The sequence below is a fragment of the Eleutherodactylus coqui genome, chromosome 3 (genome assembly GCF_035609145.1).
Source record: "Eleutherodactylus coqui strain aEleCoq1 chromosome 3, aEleCoq1.hap1, whole genome shotgun sequence".
In the NCBI taxonomy this organism is placed as follows: domain Eukaryota; kingdom Metazoa; phylum Chordata; class Amphibia; order Anura; family Eleutherodactylidae; genus Eleutherodactylus; species Eleutherodactylus coqui.
This window is the reverse complement of record NC_089839.1, coordinates 282214186-282233722: the sequence shown is the minus strand read 5'-3', so window position 1 is coordinate 282233722 and position 19537 is coordinate 282214186. Positions and strand designations below refer to the sequence as shown.

The 19537-nt window shown below is 45.5% G+C and overlaps 1 protein-coding gene across 3 annotated transcripts in view; it reads right to left on the bottom strand.

The window, feature by feature from the left end:
- Positions 1-19537, bottom strand: part of LRP8 (LDL receptor related protein 8) — a 234577-nt gene that overhangs the window by 213792 nt on the left and 1248 nt on the right. For 2 of the 3 annotated variants that reach the window (XM_066597574.1, XM_066597576.1), the window contains exon 2: positions 19090-19212. The exons of the other annotated variant lie outside the window; for it this stretch is intronic. In XM_066597574.1, coding sequence (XP_066453671.1) covers positions 19090-19212 — 123 coding nt within the window. The remainder of the gene's footprint in view (positions 1-19089; positions 19213-19537) is intronic. 3 annotated transcript variants of the gene reach the window in all.

Sequence of the window (19537 nt, the reverse complement as noted above, 5' to 3'; positions counted from 1 at the left end):
TTACAACAGGGTGCTAGAGCCTCCATGCCCACCAGTATCACATCTTGTATCCAAGCTGGAGGCGGCCCACCAGGGTAGTAGAGCATCCATGCCTGCCCAACTCACATCTTGCATCCACGCTAGAGGTGGTACAACAAGGTACTAGAGCCTCCATGCCCACCTGTATCATATCTTGTATCCAAGCTGGAGGTGGTCCAACAGGGTACTAGAGCCTCCATGCTTGCCCGACTCACATCTTGCATCCACGCTAGAGGTATTACAACAGGGTGCTAGAGCCTCCATGCCCACCTGTATCACATCTTGTATCCAAGCTGGAGGCGGCCCACCAGGATAGTAGAGCATCCAAACCTGCCCAACTCACATCTTGCATCCACGCCAGAGGTGGTACAACAAGGTACTAGAGCCTCAATGCCAGCCCATACCACATCTTGTATCCAAGCTTAGAGGCGGTACAACAGGGTACTAGAGCCTCTGTTCAAGGGATCAGTTCTCCTCAATAAATTCCTTTTGCTCTGATAGTGTAATCACTTACTTATATCAAGGTTACAATTACAACTATTAGGGGAGCGGTTTTTCAATTCCGCAGAACCTGAATGGATGCCAAGAGCCTGAAGGATGTTCCAGGAAGTGACATGCTACACCGGAAGCGTTATTATTCCTGTCTAGGTCATGAATATGCTCCATAATTCACTCACATGAGTTTATGTGCATATTATTACACCCGTGTGAGTGAGTCTAAGAGATCACTCACACTGGCGTAATACGCAGCAAACATGCATCCGTGTGAGTGACTATTTAGGCTGGCTTCACATGAACATTCGCGTGAACACGGTGGTCGAAATGCACCCCTGTATTTCGCTGCTGGGGTTGGAGTGGGTTAACCTGTGTATAGACACAATCTTATTGAGTTTGTGCCCATACGCTCTGGGAATACGCAGGTTTTCTATATACTTAAAGCACATTTACGCAAGCCCATTGGCTCTTGCGGAAAATAGAGCATGTTGTGTATTTTTTCATGCCAGCGAAATGCACATGTAAAATACTGAGATGTGAAAGAACCCTTTGATTTTGAAGGGTTCAAATTCTGCAGGTGCAGTATATATATATATATATAATAATCTTTATTTGTATAGCGCCAACTTATTCCGCAACACGCACGCACGCACGCACGCACGCACGCACACACACACACACGTTTTAAAAATAGGGAAATATGAGGGAGAAGAGAGAAAAAAAAAAAAGATTTTTTTAATAGTGCCAAAATTCTTGCTGTACACCGTAGGGAGAAAAAAAAATTAATTGGGGGTCTTCGATCTTGTCTTTCTATCCACCAAATCATCCCTGTTAGATTATCTACTTTAGTAACAGCCCTTTAATATCCAATCCTTATATCTGCATGTTTTAGAGCGCTGGCGTATATTCCCTTCAGCGGTGGTATAATGTGTTTTCTGTGAACACGTGCGTCTCGCTCTGATTAACTCATCAATGGGCATCGCCTTAGCCGTACGGGAGGGATGGCAGCTCTCTGCTCGTAGAACAGCCGTACCTGTGAATTCTCTTCTAAAAAACCCACCACTTTATTAGGGTCTTTATTATTGACACATAGGCGCAATTGTGCGCACCTTAGCGCAACGTTTTTGTGCTATGAGGATTTTTCCTGTATTCTATTTGCTGCATTTTGCGTGAATTCCATCTGTGTAAGGCCGGCCTAAGGGCTCATGTCTATGGGCAGATTTGAATTGCGGAATGCGTACGGGTCACCTACACGGAAGATCTGCAAGTCAAAGTGCCCATATGGAAGCATTGACATCTGCAACTGTATTTAAGCATGTAGATTTGAATTGCGGACCTCCCGCTGTGGGGGGGGGGGGGGGGGGGGAACGCAGCATGCTCCATTTCAGTGCAGGCGGGCTCAATAGAAGTCAATGGTAGCGGATGATCCATAATTTAATTGCAGATTTAAAGGTTAAAATTAATGAGGGAGGTGGGGAAAAGGCTGGGAGGCGCGGTTGCGTATTTTTTATCGCGTAATCCGCACAGAAAAACCATTACATCCGGGATCACCCGCAAGTGGTTTCCACATGTGAAAACCGATCCGCCAGTGGACATGAGGCCTTAGGCTACATTCACATGGGCGAGTACGATATCAGGGCGAGAAACTAGGCCCGATATCACGTTTGACGACATGCATATTTCACGGCGATGCAAAGCTTTTTGGATTAAATCCCATTGCTTATGTGAAATCGCGATCCTCCAGCGTGTGATAGGGTCGCAAGTGTTTCCCATTGACTTCAGAGGGAATATCATTCCTGTGAATACGCCCCGTGAATGATATCCTAGCGCTTTTTGCCATATGACTTGCGCACCTACGAAGCTTCTATGCTGCTATGCCATGGAAACACGCCATCTTAACCAGCAGAGATGAGCGTTTACACGTTAGCATTGGATATATGGATATACCGGACACTATATGAAAGGTCAATTTACTTCATCAAAGCTGGCTAAAAGACCCTCCTCGTTGCCCATAGCAACCAATCAGAGCACAGCTTTCATTTCCTTAACTGCTGAGGTAAAATGAAAGCTGAGCTCTGATTGGTTGCTATGGGCAACAAGGAGATTCTGTGAGGCAGCTGGGATAAATGAGGCCCATAACAACCTGACATTACAGATCCTGAGCTTTATAGTGGCGACTCCACAGATATCCATATTACATCTATGGAGAGTCAACCAGCAAAGCCAAATGCAATATCACAGCAGCCGAGGTTCTGCACACTTTGTATGAGGCTTGCATTGGAAAGATTTACTGATACAGTCTAGTAAAAACACACTAGAGGGTCGTAAAACGCGCCACATTTATCACAGTGACTCTGCCAGACGGAACTATATACATTTACCAGCATATTGGCCATTTCAGGTGTTCAAACTGGGCGTATATGTTCAATCATACTGGAATGAGAGGGCTTTCGGAGAACGTTTATTCAGTACAAAATATCCTTATTAAGCGCCGTCCACACTGACACTTTCACGTATGCGAGAAACGTACATGAAAAAAAAACGCATGCGTTTTAGGCATCTGTTTACATTTTTAAAATCGTATATGTGATCTACATTTTGAACTGTTTTTTGTAAAAAAAATGTATACATTTTTCACTTTAATTTTCTAATAATGTTTCCACCCTGATCACAAAAAAATGTAAATGTTATGCGTACAGTAGCATACGGCCATACGTTTCGATCCGTTTTTCATTGACTGAAATATTTTTTAAAAAGTATACATTTTTGCTTAAAACAGAAAAACATAACAGGCTACGGCTGGGTTCGCACGGGAAGGAATTGTCGTGCAATTTCCGTGCGGCAATTTCGCCCGCAGCTTCTAATCCCGGGGTTAGCTGGCCATGTGCACGAGATTTTGCAAAAATCTCGTGCATACAGGGCGGCAAAGCCGAGCGGAAACGAACATGTGGCGTGAAATTCAATTCAGCAGCATATCAATTCTTTTTGTTTCCCGCTCCTCTCTATGCGGAGAGAAAGCCGCGGGTTTTGAACCTGCATTTTTTCTGGTGCAGCCAACCCGCGAGATTTTCGCGGGACTTCCGTCTCTTGTGAACCCAGGCTACGTCTTTTAATCCCTCAAAAAAACAAAACAAACACAAATAGTCCATTTTCATCAACTTAGGGCTCCTTCACACGGGCGTATTTGCGTGCACACAACGCAGAGAATAGAACGCATTGATTTCAATGGGTTTGTTCACAATTCCGTATTATATATGCACATTTCAGCCGTGGAAAAAGATAAAATAAAAAAAAACAAACCTGAAACAGAGCATGCTTGACTTTTCTGCGCACCAAAAGGCCCCATATAAGTCAATGGGTGTGCGCAAAGTGCGCATAATATGCAAGAAGATGCGTAGTATGCTGCGTTGGAAAAAGAAGATATTTTGAACTAATTAGCCATTTCAAGCGCTGCGTCTTACTGACCTCACAAATGAACGTGCTCTATGTGAGAAAGTACAGTAAAATACGCCAATACGTGCAGAAAGACCGCTCAATTCGCACCATTTACATGTTGACCAGGAATCAGCCGTGTATCCGCAGCTGATTTCAGCAGCTTTGGCCCTTCCCCTTACTTCGCAACACATTGTGCTCTATCATGCGTCATCCGCAGCCTCTGGTGAACCCAGAACACCTGGTCAGGTGAATTGGAAGCGGCGTCACACGGAACGGAAACGCTGCAGAATTTGAGGTCGCTCCCAAATCACCTGACCAGCGTCTTGGCACTCACTTGAGGCTGCTCGGTGAGGTGTAGTGGGGTACGCTGTGAGGGGGAGCGATGTAGCAGTCAAAACCCGCTGCGGAAGTTACACAGTTTCTTATGCAGAAATGCTGTGGAATTTGGCGCAGAAAGTTCCGCAGCATTCCTGCCCCGTGTGAACGTAGCCCATTTGCTGTGGATTCTGTTGCACGGAAGATCCTTTCAATTGAACTAAAATTTATGGGGCGATACGCCAGCACCAAAATCCACAGCAAATCAGCGACGTGTAAACGCACCCTCAGGGTACTTCCCGCAGCGCAGCAAACAGCTGCAGGACAGTTCCGAAAAACCTTATAAATAGACTTGATGGCACCGAAAAGGCTTCTGAATAAATATACAATCCTAGCTGTAGTTGTGGAAATACCAGAATGTTTATGACATGCAGTATATTCCGTTCTGTCAAACCAGCACCTTGGACGCGCATCACTGAGGTCGCTTTAGGCTGGGACTAAACGGAGGTCTTGGTTGAGCGACACCCACTGTCACTAGGAATGCAATCAAACATACCTGCAAATGTCATGTCAGAGCGACGGGATTATTTTTAGATGCAGCGAAACAGGATTTATTTTGCAATAAGAAAACATGTAGATGAAAGAAAAGTGACACGTACTTGTAAGCTTACACGCGATTTACGGCGCAATAAAGATCACATAGAATTAAAGTCAGGAAAGGAGCGCAACGAGGTCTTGTGAACAATGGTATATTACGGCTTTGTAAGGACGGTCTCATATGAACAGATCTGAATTGCAGATTCTACGATCGAGGTCCACGTATCTGATACGTGGGCATTGAAATGCATCGACTTTCGCCGATTCGCTCACCCTTGCAGGTAAGAATTACAGATTCCGTGAGCAGAAGAAATATTGCAGCATGCTCTATTTTACCGCAGATTTTGCACATATGAGCTCCATTGATCTCTATGGATGCATTCAATCCGCATTGCACACAATTACATTGCGTATGGACACAGATTCAAAGTGGTTTATACTACTTTCGAAAAAAAAGTAGTATACACCAGCCAAGGCAAGAGAGCAGTATCCGATTCTGAAGGCATGGTTCTCAGAACAGCTCTCATGACGACAGCACCAGAGAATGTTGCCTGGGCGGTCACCTGAGTGATAGAAGGGTGTTTCCAGGGGGTTCGGCAACTTTATAATGTCATTCCCTGCTTACGTTTGCTCTTATACGCGGATGATACGTTGTTCTTAAATGTACATTCGCAAGGAAAACATACGCAATTTGTGGATATCCACTTGCAAAATCCGACCCATTCATGTGAGCCCGGCCTAAGGCCCAATGTCCACGTGTGGATTTTATTTATAAAATCCTTGCGTGGCCCTCATGTCTTGCTGCCCATAGGGGTGCATTAACATCCGTAGGGCAGCTAAAAGCATAGGATGTTATTTCTTCCCAGCGTACAGGAAGAAATCGCAGCATGCTCTATTTACCTGCGGGTCTCCCATACAGACGGCTCCCGCGGCTTCCATTGTAGAAAATGGAAGCCGTCCGCATCCACGATTTTTGTGCTGTGCCGCGGATACACAGGAGAGCAGGAGATTTAGAATAAAAAAAGATAGCACTGCGCATGTGACGGGAGCGTCGGCCGGCGTTCCCGTAAGCATCTGCCGCGCTGAAGAAAGAAGATCCGGCCGGCGCAGAGGAGACCCGCGCTGGACTCAGAGAGGTAGGAAATTGTTTTTTTCCTCTCCATGTCCTTGGGCACGTACGGATACTACTGCAGGATTCAGCAGTGGTGTCCGTGCATGCAAGTGGACATGAGGTCTAAGACTTTGAATGAAATCATAATATGGCATCTGTAAACCTTTCCGTGTGTCTCAAATTTCATACACAGGGAAATGCAGAATATGGCGCTGATGAAAATGCATTAAACAATTTATTGCAAGTAATCCATAGAAACAGACACGTTTCGAAGCCTCCATGAACCTTCCTCAGACACCTGGATTGCAGAAGAAATATACACATAGCACGTAAAGAAAAGCCCTGTGAACTCTAACATTGGTCGCCATGGAGTGGGTGATCCATGGTGACGGATGTCGCAGTTCACAGCGTTTTTCTTTACTTGCTGGGAGTTCTATTTCATCTTCAATCAAAGCATTTTAGGAAGGTCTATGTAAGGCTGAAATGTCTCGGTTTCTGAGACTTGCTTGCAATTACATTCTTTAAATGATGCACTTCCATGAGTGCTGGATTGTCAGTCAATGTTACAAGGAGTTGGAATGTTAAATCAGGAGTGCAACTAAAAGCTCATGGGCCCTGGTGCAAAAGTACAGCTTGGGCCCCCCTCCCCTGCAAGTACTCTTCATAGCTGTAGGCCATACCAGCTCAGAACTTCTCACTAAATCATTAGTTCTCTTTAGTAATCAATCGCTGCAACACTAGCAATAGAGACAAGGTTCGGGTGCCGGCGCGGGGGAGCGGTGAGTTGTGGAAGTCAGCAGGGTGGAGCGGGGGGGAGGGGGGCGGGGGGGGGAAGAGATCTCCCCTCCGTTCCTCCCCGCAGCTCCCTGCCCGCTGCCGGCACCCGAACTTTTTCTCTCGAGCAGGCAGGTACTCGCTAAGGGCAATGCTTACTCGTTCCATTGCCCTTAGCGAGTATGCTCGCTCATCACTATCTATCAACCATGGGATTTTGCTTTGTGCTTCAAAGTTTAATGTGATTGTTCTCAGTAAGAGAAACTAAGTAATCTTGTAGATAGGATAGCTTTTAATGGCTAACAAAAATACATGATGCTATAGCGAGCTTTCCAACCTACTCAGGGTTCTTCCTCAGGTATAGTGAAATAGATCTAAAGAGGCATGCACATATACACACCTATACATATGGCAAAGCACAGACATGGTGTGATTAATTTGCACTTAACTTTTATTGTCTCTAAATTAGTGTTAGGGGGTCATTTAATGGGCCCCTCCAAAAATTGTCCCCATCAGACAGCATATTTATAAGAGAACTTTAAAAAACATTGCACTGTGACTTCTATAGCTACACCACCGAGTTGGATCCTATGTGAGTTCATACAGAGGCATAATGAGGTTTTGGAATTAAAAAAAAAAAAAAAATCTGTGTTAGTAGGGGGCTCTCCTATTCAGGACCCTCATCACTAAGTTAAGGTGGAGAGTGGATAATAAAAGAGAGTTTCTCACTTTGGAGGATCCAATAAGTCTTGCATTACCCGGATGTCTCTTTGATTTTAATTGGAACTGTGCAATGCTTCAGTTCCCCTGTGGAGGTGCTGTAGGGAGAATGAACATGTGCTACCAAGTTCGATCACAAATCATAGCTGATTAATAGGGATCCCAGCAGCAAGATCCTGTGATAGCTTTATTATTGGCAGCCAGTCTAGCAAAAAGGGATTATTCAATGTGGAAAACCTCTTCAACATAACTCATTAGTGCAGAATTAGAACAGGTCAAGGTTGAAAGTCATTTTCTGCCCCTTTAACGATACTGTAACTTAGCTTGCTCCCACATATATAGATTTTTTTCTTTTTAACTTATACTCAGCTTTCAATTTTTCAACTTAAACGTATCATATGTGACATCTTTGGCTGTGATCTATAGGATCGGTGGGAATATTCCTTTAAATCCCGGAAGAGTGATGTCATCTTAGGCGACACAAGCTCTGGTTTCTGCGAATGGTGCTGATTCAGCTCCACCACGTAGCAGAACTAAGCTTACCATTAGCACAGTTCAGAAGAAGCAACATTAGTTATACAGTATAAATATAGCACACAGCATTACAACTATATCTCATCTGCATATTTCCCTAACCGCCATTTAGAAGCGTGATATTTACATCAGATAAGTGCACACCAAGCAGAACTACATATAGCGCCCCTCACATGCAACGTCAAAAATCTGCATAAAGAACTCTCCGCTCAGACCTTAATGGCCAATACCAATTAGTCTTATATCCGGCAAACAGACAAGTAAAACTCACATTAATAATTCAGTTTAACATTTCAGCAACCCCTTCTGCCTGCATTATAACTTCACACATCTCTACAAGACGTCTGAGGATCCATCCAGGCTCCATACTTTAGGCTTATCACAGCAAAAAACGCACGTGACAGAACAGCGGTGATTCGCTTCAGTGATCTTATCCGTAAATATTAAAAGTTCTGATCTTTACTGTGAAAATATGATTATGCATAAATGAATTATATGGTCAGGAGATGTGATCACATGTGTAGCTTGTGTTTCATAACGGCCGTTTTACATAAAGAGTATTAAAAAAAAAAACATTTTTCTTCTAATAAAGTTTTTTTTTTTTTCATTTATGGGATTGGGGGAAACCACAACTACACAAAACAGTGAAAAATTAAAAAAAAGCACCTGATTTTAAGCACTTGCTTTCTCAACTTGTGAACTGACTGACCAGGCAATCTGGTATTTCCTGCTCAGCATGTTGCATTGAACTACCACCAGGGACCACAAAATTTGTGTCTATTGTATGTATAGGCAGGGTGGTCACCTATGAAATGTAGACATTGCCAACAAATGGCATCAGAACGTGGGTAGGATTTGAGAAAAAAAAAAAAAAAGTAGTAGAAAGTCTCCTTCTCGTTACTGCAAAAGTTCCCCTAGGTGTTGTCTGTTCCCTTCTCTTCCATGCTACAATATCTTCTCTGGTGTATGGACTGATTGGATGACAGGGAAGTGTTCCCCTAGCCAGCCAATTAGCTATAATGAAAGTTGATTGTGGGCCCGCCTCTACATGGGTGCTGGTTACTTCCCTGTCTGAGGAATCTAATGTGGCAGCGATTGTCTGCAGCCAAGTACCATTGGTGATACTTTTTAGGCCGATGGCACACGATCAGATTTGAGTTGTGGAATCCGCAATAGTCATCCACGGCATTCCATACCCATTGAAAGAATAGAACATTTGCATGTCCGCACACATGAGCAGACATCGTTTTCCACAAGCAGAAATAAAATTACAGCATGCACTATTTTTCAGCAGGATCCGCACTGACAGCTTCCATTTAAGTCAATGGAAGCCATCCGACCTGCGGCTTATCCGCAATTGACATTGCAGATAGGTCGCGGGTACCCACATCTTCACCTAGCAACGGCACAGGAAAAACAATAATAAAAAAAAAACAAAAACAAAAAACTCTGTACTGCGAATGACCGACGGTGAGTGGCCATAGTCATCCACAATACAGAAGAAAGCAAGTACGCAGAGTCGCCGGACACAGATTTAGTTGCAGGCTCCTGCATGCAGAATCCAACCCAGTCGTGTGCAGCTGGCCTTACTGTGGGATTCATTTACCTTTGCCTGTTTGATGTGACATCCATGAGGGTCGTCATACTTGAGCCCTGCATGAGAGTAACAGCAAGTCTTTATTCAGGCAGCCATATTTCAAGTTGCGCCTGAGAATCTTGGACGCAACTCACATCGGACGGCACATGAACACCCATCTGTGTGCCATCCAATCTGTATGGAGAGTGCAAACAACATGTTCTACTCTTGTTCATGAATACTGACAAGAATAGGATATGTTACAAGTTTTTTTTTCCACATAGGCAGTTCGTGTTAAAAATAAAAAATTAAAAAAACTTTGCTCATGTGTATAGCCTCACAGGTAGTAATGGGTCCATGTACGACACAAACAGCACATGGACGGAAAACACGTCGATGTAAGTAAGCCATTTCTTGGATGCAATTTTTGGCTTCTTGGTTTTTAGCAGTAAAAGAGATTAAGACACTTTTTTTTTCTTACAAATCAAACAAGTGTGACAAAAAAAAGTGTATTGAAAACCATGATAATGTGCGGAAGTGTCACAGATTGGATAGTGGATTTCGTCCTTGCTACACAATTCCTGGCAAGGTTCGCATATAACACATGCAGATTAGCCATGAATTGGCAGCGAAATCTGGCTACATGTTGATTTACGCGAACGTAGCACTTTCCAATTACAACTGCAATGAAACTTACAACCTTGAGTATGTAAAGGGATAACAAAGTCAGTGATGTCATAGTACAGAAGTAGTGACCAAAGTCAAATAATACAAGATTAGTGGTCACAGTGCAGCGACCATGGTCAGAGGGTTTCACTGTAAAGGAATAATGCGCAAAGTAATGTCACAAAACAGAAACCGACATAGCGATGTTACAGTACATGTATAATAAACACTGAAATCATAGAAAAGGATTACTGCACACAGTATGATGTCACAGTATGGGAATAATGCACATAGTGACATCACTGTACAGAGCTAATGGGGCACCATGATAATACAGTGTAGGGATAATGCATACGATGAAGTCCCAGCGCCAAGCCAGTGTCGCGCGGGGAAGTCCCAGCGCCAAGCCAGTGGGGCGCGGTGAAGTCCCAGCGCCAAGCCAGTGGGGCGCGGTGAAGTCCCAGCGCCAAGCCAGTGGGGCGCGGTGAAGTCCCAGCGCCAAGCCAGTGGGGCGCGGTGAAGTCCCAGCGCCAAGCCAGTGGGGCGCGGTGAAGTCCCAGCGCCAAGCCAGTGGGGCGCGGTGAAGTCCCAGCGCCAAGCCAGTGGGGCGCGGTGAAGTCCCAGCGCCAAGCCAGTGGGGCGCGGTGAAGTCCCAGCGCCAAGCCAGTGGGGCGCGGTGAAGTCCCAGCGCCAAGCCAGTGGGGCGCGGTGAAGTCCCAGCGCCAAGCCAGTGGGGCACGGTGAAGTCCCAGCGCCAAGCCAATGGGGCACGGTGAAGTCCCAGCGCCAAGCCAATGGGGCGCGGTGAAGTCCCAGCGCCAAGCCAATGGGGCGCGGTGAAGTCCCAGCGCCAAGCCAATGGGGCGCGGTGAAGTCCCAGCGCCAAGCCAATGGGGCGCGGTGAAGTCCCAGCCCCAAGCCAATGGGGCGCGGTAAAGTCCCAGCACCAAGCCAATGGGGCACGGTAAAGTCCCAGCACCAAGCCAATGGGGCACGGTAAAGTCCCAGCACCAAGCCAATGGAGCACGGTAAAGGAATAACAACAGTGATGTCACAGTACACAAATAGAGATGAGCAAGCTCGTTACTCAAGCCAAGCTTTTTGTAATGCCCGAGAGCTCGGCTTGAGTAACGAACCCCATTAAAGTCAATGGGAGGCTCGAGCATTTTTCAAGGTGCCCCATGCTCTGCGTTGCTTTCAATGGAGCTGCGGCTGCTGCTGGCGGCTCCATTGAAAACAATGCTCTGCCAGCACCCCTGAATTGTTTTTCATGGAAGGACTTTACATATAAGCCCTTCCCTGAAAAACAATAATTTTAGTGTTAAAAAAATGTAAAAAAAAAAAACATTGAAAACAGGTGGGGAGGATAGGGTCAAAATTTTCTCGAGCGCCGCATGCTGCTCGGCTTGAGTAACGAGTACTTCGAGTATGCTAATGCTCGAACGAGCATGCTCGCTCATTTCTATACACAAACAAACCCTTGAAGTTTACTATCTGGCAGTGGCCAACTGGCCCCCTTAGGCCACCCAGTGAATGCAGTTTAGACCCCTTATACAGTGTGCGCTACAATTCTTTTGACATCCAAGCTGACAGATGAGAAAATGAATCCCTAGCCGCATAAGACTGTTTACATCCGCATCAGATGCTCCACTCGAGGCCTCTGGCACAGATCTATCCCGAAATCCTGTTCAAAATAGTGCTGCATGCTGTGCTTTTTGTTGTCCGAGAAAATGACGAAAGCAGAATTGACCTTATTATAACTAACGGGGTTCATCCAGTGCCTATTTGTTCCACCATAGGACGGACCAGTTCCTGGCAGGCATTCCATTTTCGGGCTTCAATGGTGGAATAGAAAAACTGAAACCCTGAACACTGATGTCAACAGTGCCAAGAAAGTAGTTATCCCATCATGACCAGTAGTGTCCTAGATGACCGTTTCATGAAGGAAAAGGGATTACATTACACTGGAGAACACAAAAAAAACAATGTTCATGGTGCCTGGAATTTTAGACCTTATTCTGGGTATTTTTATGCCGCTGATTCCGAAAAAAAACATCCATTGCATTCTAGGAGCTCTAGTTCTTGAGATATTACTGATGTTATCTATTTTTGTTATACTTATTTCCCACCAGCATTTGCTTACTGTTAGTACATATGGTACATATCGCCACCACCGCACATCAACCTTGGGTTGATGAAACAATGTGTAAAGACATTGAAGAGAAATGGAACGTGTTGCAGCTACAAATGTAGAACATTCCTGCGATGAGCATGGAGAAGCTAAAAGCAGAGAAATTCGATGGACCACAAATCCGGGCACTCGTGAAAGACCAGCGTTTCCAAGATTCAGCGGACAGCTTTGAGGAGCAGTTGTTGTTTTGTAGGGTTGTAAAGCATTTCCTTGGGAACCTTAAGGCCGGTAACTCCGGTGACCTTGTGCAGAATAAGCTCACTTCTACTTCTGAACACTTGGGTGTAACATGAGCATCAGACTGCAGGACCGACAGTCATTCTGGATCGATTTCCAGATTGTCTTGGTGATGCAAGAGATGAACAGGGTGAATGATTTCAACAGGAAATATGGACCGTGGAAGAACAGGACTGCGGCCGATGAGAGACGCATATGATGGCGGACTACTGGTGACCGTGGAAGAACAGACTGCGGACGATGAGAGACGCATATGATGGCGGACTACTGGTGACCGTGGAAGAGCAGGACTGCGGCCGATGGGAGAGGCATATGATGGCGGACTACTGGTGACCGTGGAAGAGCAGGACTGCGGCCGATGGGAGAGGCATATGATGGCAGACTACTGGTGACCGTGGGAGACGCATATGATGGCGGACTACTGGCGACCATGGAAGAACAGGACTGCGGACGATGGGAGACGCATATGATGGCGGTCTCATGGTGACCGTGGGAGACGCATATGATGGCGAACTACTGGTGACCGTGGAAGAACCGAACTGCGGACGATGGGAGACGCATATGATGGCGGACTACTGGTGACCATGGAAGAACAGGACTGCGGACAATGGGAGACGCATATGATGGCGGACTACTGGTGACCGTGGAAGAACGGACTGCGGACGATGGGAGATGCATATGATGGCGGACTACTGGTGACCGTGGAAGAGCAGGACTGCGGCTGATGGGAGAGGCATATGATGGTGGACTACTGGTGACCGTGGAAGAGCAGGACTGCGGCCGATGGGAGAGGCATATGATGGCGGACTACTGGTGACCGTGGGAGACGCATATGATGGCGGACCACTGGCGACCATGGAAGAACAGGACTGCGGACGATGGGAGACGCATATGATGGCGGACTACTGGTGACCATGGAAGAACAGGACTGCAGACGATGGGAGACGCATATGATGGCGGACTACTGGCGACCATGGAAGAACAGGACTGCGGACGATGGGAGACGCATATGATGGCGGACTACTGGTGACCATGGAAGAACAGGACTGCGGACGATGGGAGACGCATATGATGGCGGACTACTGGTGACCATGGAAGAACAGGACTGCGGACGATGGAAGACGCATATGATGGCGGACTACTGGTGACCGTGGAAGAACCGGACTGCGGACGATGGGAGACGCATATGATGGCGGTCTCATGGTGACCGTGGGAGACGCATATGATGGCGAACTACTGGTGACCGCGGAAGAACAGAACTGCGGACGATGGGAGACGCATATGATGGCGGACTACTGGTAACCGTGGAAGAACAGGACTGCGGACGATGGGAGACGCATATGATGGCGGACTACTGGTGACCGTGGAAGAACGGACTGCGGACGATGGGAGACGCATATGATGGCGGACTACTGGTGACCGTGGAAGAACCGGACTGCAGACGATGGGAGACGCATATGATGGCGGACTACTGGTGACCGTGGAAGAACCGGATTGCGGACGATGGGATACATCTATGATGGCGGACTACTGGTGAAACATCCAGCGCGAATGTCCAGGAACATCTCATCGCAGGAAATCACAAAAATGTAGTTTCATCGACATCTCAATAAGGAAACTTTTATTTTGTTTGTTTTCTAGGCTTTTTGAAATTTACCTTTGTACCTTCAGCTTTTGATTGGCCGTCATTACATGCATAATACAATATGTGTACATGTAAACATTTATATGGACATATGTCATATCTTGATTAGCAGACCTGATGGAGAAAACTAATGTCATTTTCAGAATCTATGACCCTAAAACACTCCAAAAAAGTTCTAACTAGAGTTGAGCGAACGTACTCTGAGCTTGATGCTCGTTCGAGCATTAGCGTACTCGATGGTGCTTGTTACTCGAACGAGCATCAAATAGTGTTCGACCCCGACCCAGCTTTTGGCCCCTCCCCACCGCGACGCAGCGCGTGTCATTTGAAAATTTTTGGTCTGGTGGGAAGGGGAAGGAGAGGGGGAAACCAAGGGGAAAAAAAAAGCTTGTGACCCTGCGTTCCACATACAAAAATGCTAGAGTCTCCCATTGTGGGTTCGTTACTCGAGTAGAGCTCTCGAATTTTGCGAAAAGCTCGACTCGAATAATGCGGATCTGAGCATTTCGGTGCTCGCTCATCTTTAGTTCTAACATCTCAAGTCACCAAAAATTGTGTTCCCCAGTGTATTGGTCGATCCAAACAAAAACAGTGTGTATGATTTCTCCTTCGAAGTCTTAGTGGGTGAGGGAAAAAAAATGAGCTGGCCTTGCTGGGTTTTAAAGATCTAGATGTTGATTCTAGAGATAAGCGGCGCCTAAAGTATTTTGCAGCCCCTTCTCTTCCCAGACTGGGGGAATAAAAAAAAATTTTACCATTCAAACAGGCTAAACCTATAAAATCACAATCACTGACTGCTGGCAGTAATCCCATAAGTTGGCACACTAAACACACCGCCTATACATGCATTATAATACTCAACACTATAATTCTTTAATATTCAGGTGTTGTACAGGAAAACCTGTCAAAATGCAAAGCACATTACAGCATGAAAGCCCCTTAACAAGAAAGCGTGGCCGCATTAACGCCACATATGTCACCATGAGGCGGGGTCGATTGACAAAGCCTTGACAGCATGACAAAGCAGGACACGCATTCATTTCCTCGTGTAACCAGAAACTGCAGTGCTTGTGTATACACAGACGAGACGTGCAAGACAAAACCAGGGGTAGCAACGCAATATATCACTGCGGATATTGACGATGTATCACCCAGGTTAATGCACTGAACCTCAGTCAGTAGAAAGACACCCCCCACCAACACGTGTTGCTGATCATCAGCCATCATTGTGTGATAAATGCTGCTGATTTAGTGCAGGAAGGAAGGAGTTGCAATGGTTAATGCTGGAAACACCCTCTAGTACACAGGGTCAGGGGTGTGTATGTAAACTCTGCACTGCTACTGGGTACCTCTGCTACATGTGACTTCATCTGATGCTGCGCCGCAGCCAATGGGTCTTGTGTGACAGTGTTCATTCAGAAAGAGCGGCTATATCCAGTGGATCTGATAAACATGGATATGACAAGCTGAAGAAAGAAGAAGCGGAATGCACAAACTAATAGATACCGCAGAATGTGCATGCCGTATACAACAGGTGCCTCATTACCAGGTGGTCATATGAACACAAGACACGGCCGTCACATAGATTTTTGCAGATTAGTACGAAACATGAATAACTGGCAAAACACAAACATAAGACATTATTATCCGGGATGTCAAATATCAGATCATCAACATGTGATACCATACAGATATCGAAGAATAACACATGACCTCGGTTCTCACCCGGTGGTACGTGCCTCCCATGGTGTACACACTGTGACTAATGGGGTAAACATACACTGTCCTCCTCGAAACATTTGATGTGTTTTATCAGTTAGGAGGGCATGTGGTTTAGAAACACCAAAGAGTATCTCACTAGTGGCCCTCTTTTGTCCATACTTTTGACGTAAGTCCCTTAAACGTCCCTCCTTTTGACCTTGGAAATAGATTTGCAAATAATAAACTTACTATATTGCTCCAAAAACATTCTGTACGGTTCCTAACTGTATATTAAACCCCCATTTGTATATTAATCCATCATACGGTGCAATTTAGATCTTAAATATTTCTATATTCAATTCTTTTTATGCTATTAATGAGAACTAGTCAAATTTATAGATTTGCCTGGGAAAGTGGACTTCCTACACAAAGAACCATAAGTGTTCCTTTATGACTTTCCAAAAAGTTATCACTAACTATTACCACCTTAGACATTTAATGAATATCCACAGGATCTCTCATAGATGCGGGTTCCACCAATGTCGAGAGCGTTGGTCCCCAGACCTCATTGTGACCGGAGAGTTGGCCTCTGGCTGACACAACAAAGCTGTGATTCAACGGAGGTGGCCGGGATTACAGAAACAGACAAGCTCAACTGTGCTACGTTGTCTCCGTAACTCGAGGACCTCCATTCTCGAGACAGATGACTCATACATTTAATGCATAACATTTACACTGGTGGTCTTACGAATACAAGTCATAGCTCATAACATGAATAGCACAGAGATAACTAATGGATTTTGCTGATGAGTTGAAGACATGAATGACTGGCCAAACACAACAACAACGGGACATTATATTCAGGATGTTAAATATCAGATCTTACACATGTGATACTGAAGACCACATGAGATAGGTTCCCTATCTGTGGTATGCGATTCCCATGGGGTACACACCATGACCTTAGGAGGGGTCTTTTTGGGAATATCTGATGTACTTTATCTGATTAGTGGGTACGTGATCTAGAAACCCTAAAGAGGTATTTGTATCTTAGACCCTTATGTCAAATCCACAGTATATAGCATAAGTACAATAGATGAGGGCCACATCTATGTTAAGAAGAGTGGCTCCTAAACCTTATCCTGCCCAACGAGGCTACCTCTGCTAAATCCAGCCTACCATTGATTGCAGAGGTGGCCAGAATTAAGATAGCTGACTTTGCTATGCTGTGTTGTTTCCATAATCCGAGGACCTCTGTTCTCAAGTCAGGTGCGGGTTCCACCAATATCCTGTAGTTATGGCATAAAAGTCTGAAATGGGTATGTCCCTTTTAGAAACACTATCCTAGAACATATTTGTTTTGAGCTGCTACGGGGAGTTCAGCTTGCTGCATTAGCCCCATAACTAAATACCCCAACTAAGAATGGCTTGTTGGTGTCCTTCTTGGCAGCCAGGGCACATGGCCCACTAGCTTGCTCCTAAGGTGCCCAATGTAAATTCTATTATGAGTGTTATAGAAACAATGTAGCAATACTGTCACTGGTATACATTGTAACATAAGGCTCAAATTCAGGGCCTCCAGGATAGAGCCGTCCAGATATCCTAGACAAATCAGCACAATGGAAGCTGAACAGACCCCATGGAAGTCAACAGAGTCCACCTGGTTCCGTCACAAGACAGATCCATTTGGGCAAAGATTGAATTTTCCTTCTCAAAATGTAACAGAAAAAAGACAGATTGAAGCCCTTAAAGAGGACCCATCATGTTCTCATGTCAGCGGGGCCGGGAGAATAGCTTTGCAGTCAAGGCCCTGCTGACTCTATTGAAGTCTTTCTTTTACTCATATTCACCCCGTTCCAGTTCTCCTTAGATTCAGCTCCCAGCGCTGTGAATGTGTCCAGCGGGTAGTTCCCACTGCTCACCGTCAGCCAACTTTGACATCATATGGCTAGTAAACCGTGGAGACTGACCCATGCTTTACGGTCAATGTGATGGCAGATACAGTCAGCAGGGCCTCAGCTGAAAAATCTGCGCCAAAATCCATAGCAAATCAGATGTGTGAACACACTGATGAGACCCCAACCTAAGGACTTATTCACACGGGTGAGAATCTTACACAAGTCTCGCCCGCATATGAAACTCATTCTTGTGAATGGGTTTACTCACACAAGTGATTTTAGGCTCGTAGCATGTTCTGTTTTGGGGTCTTTCCATTAAAGGAATCACCCAGTGTTGCCTATGGGACCTTGGGAAAAAAATGCAATGTGCATGCGAGTGCGATTTATTTTCCCATTGAAGTCTATGGGAAGCAGTTGCGATCTTCTCACGTGTCTGAAAAATCATGATTTCACACATGAGATGAGATATGAAAATTGCAAGCGCGATATTAGTCCAAGTTTCTCGGCTCGAAATCGCGCTCACCCGTGTAAACGTAGCCTAAATCAGAAGCTTTTCTTTATGGATTGTGCATTATAATTGACGATAACGCATATAATGCCCACTCAGAAACTAACGGCCAGGGCAAATTTCTAACTTGGATCTTGGGATTTGTGTGAAGTAACTACAATTTTTCACGAGAAATTGTCTAATAGACCTTGCTGTTCGGAGAGGAGTCCTGAATACACAGTACATCCGCCATCAGGTACATATAATGCATGCAGACTCTACCCTGTTTCCCATAGGCAGAGTATGGGCAATCATAAATGGCGCTGTGTGCTTTGTTGACAGGTTCCCAGGGCAACTGTCGGGAATTTGTCTCCCTCTCAATCTGTCTTCGGATTGCTCCAGCGACATAACGTATTTAAGGAAACTACAGAAAATGTAATTTACGAATCACTGAGCTTGAGTACCGCCAAACCAGATGTTTAAGAGCCTCTTTTCTATGCATCTTCATCACTGTAATATCTTCTTTATGCCAATCAACACATATGCCCATATGGGCAATCCAGTGCCAACTGAATCCCAACAGTTCCCTATTATCACACTTAGTAGAGTATGAAGCTTCTACTCCTTAGGTGGCAAAACAGTGTAAGAGAACAGGCAATCTCGCTGCCCCCCCTGTACCCCATACTCACGGCAGCCCTCCTCATCACTGTTATCCGAGCAATCATCATCCTCATCACATCTCCACAGGCTGGGGATGCAGCGCTGGTTTGAGCATTGGAACTGGTTCTCCTCACAATCAGAGGGGGGCAGCGCTAGGGAAAAAGCCAGAGGGTGAGTGGGGTACTAACTGGGGGGGTGGAGTGGGTGAATTTGTGACGAAAGTTAGATGATGGGTGTGATGAGCCATTAGACGATACGTGCATTACTGAGTGATGGTGTGACTATGATACGATGGGGCAAGAGGACACGCCAGGGGTAAGGGGGTACTAGTTTAGCATATGAGGTTCATCAAAGTGGCAAACCCTGTATTTGGAGGGTATAACCCGAGCGGAAGTGTGAAACCGGCGGACGTGCCAACGATTTCTGGGGCAGGTGCGTTACATAACTGGATGCAACTTCTGTGTGAATGGAGATGTG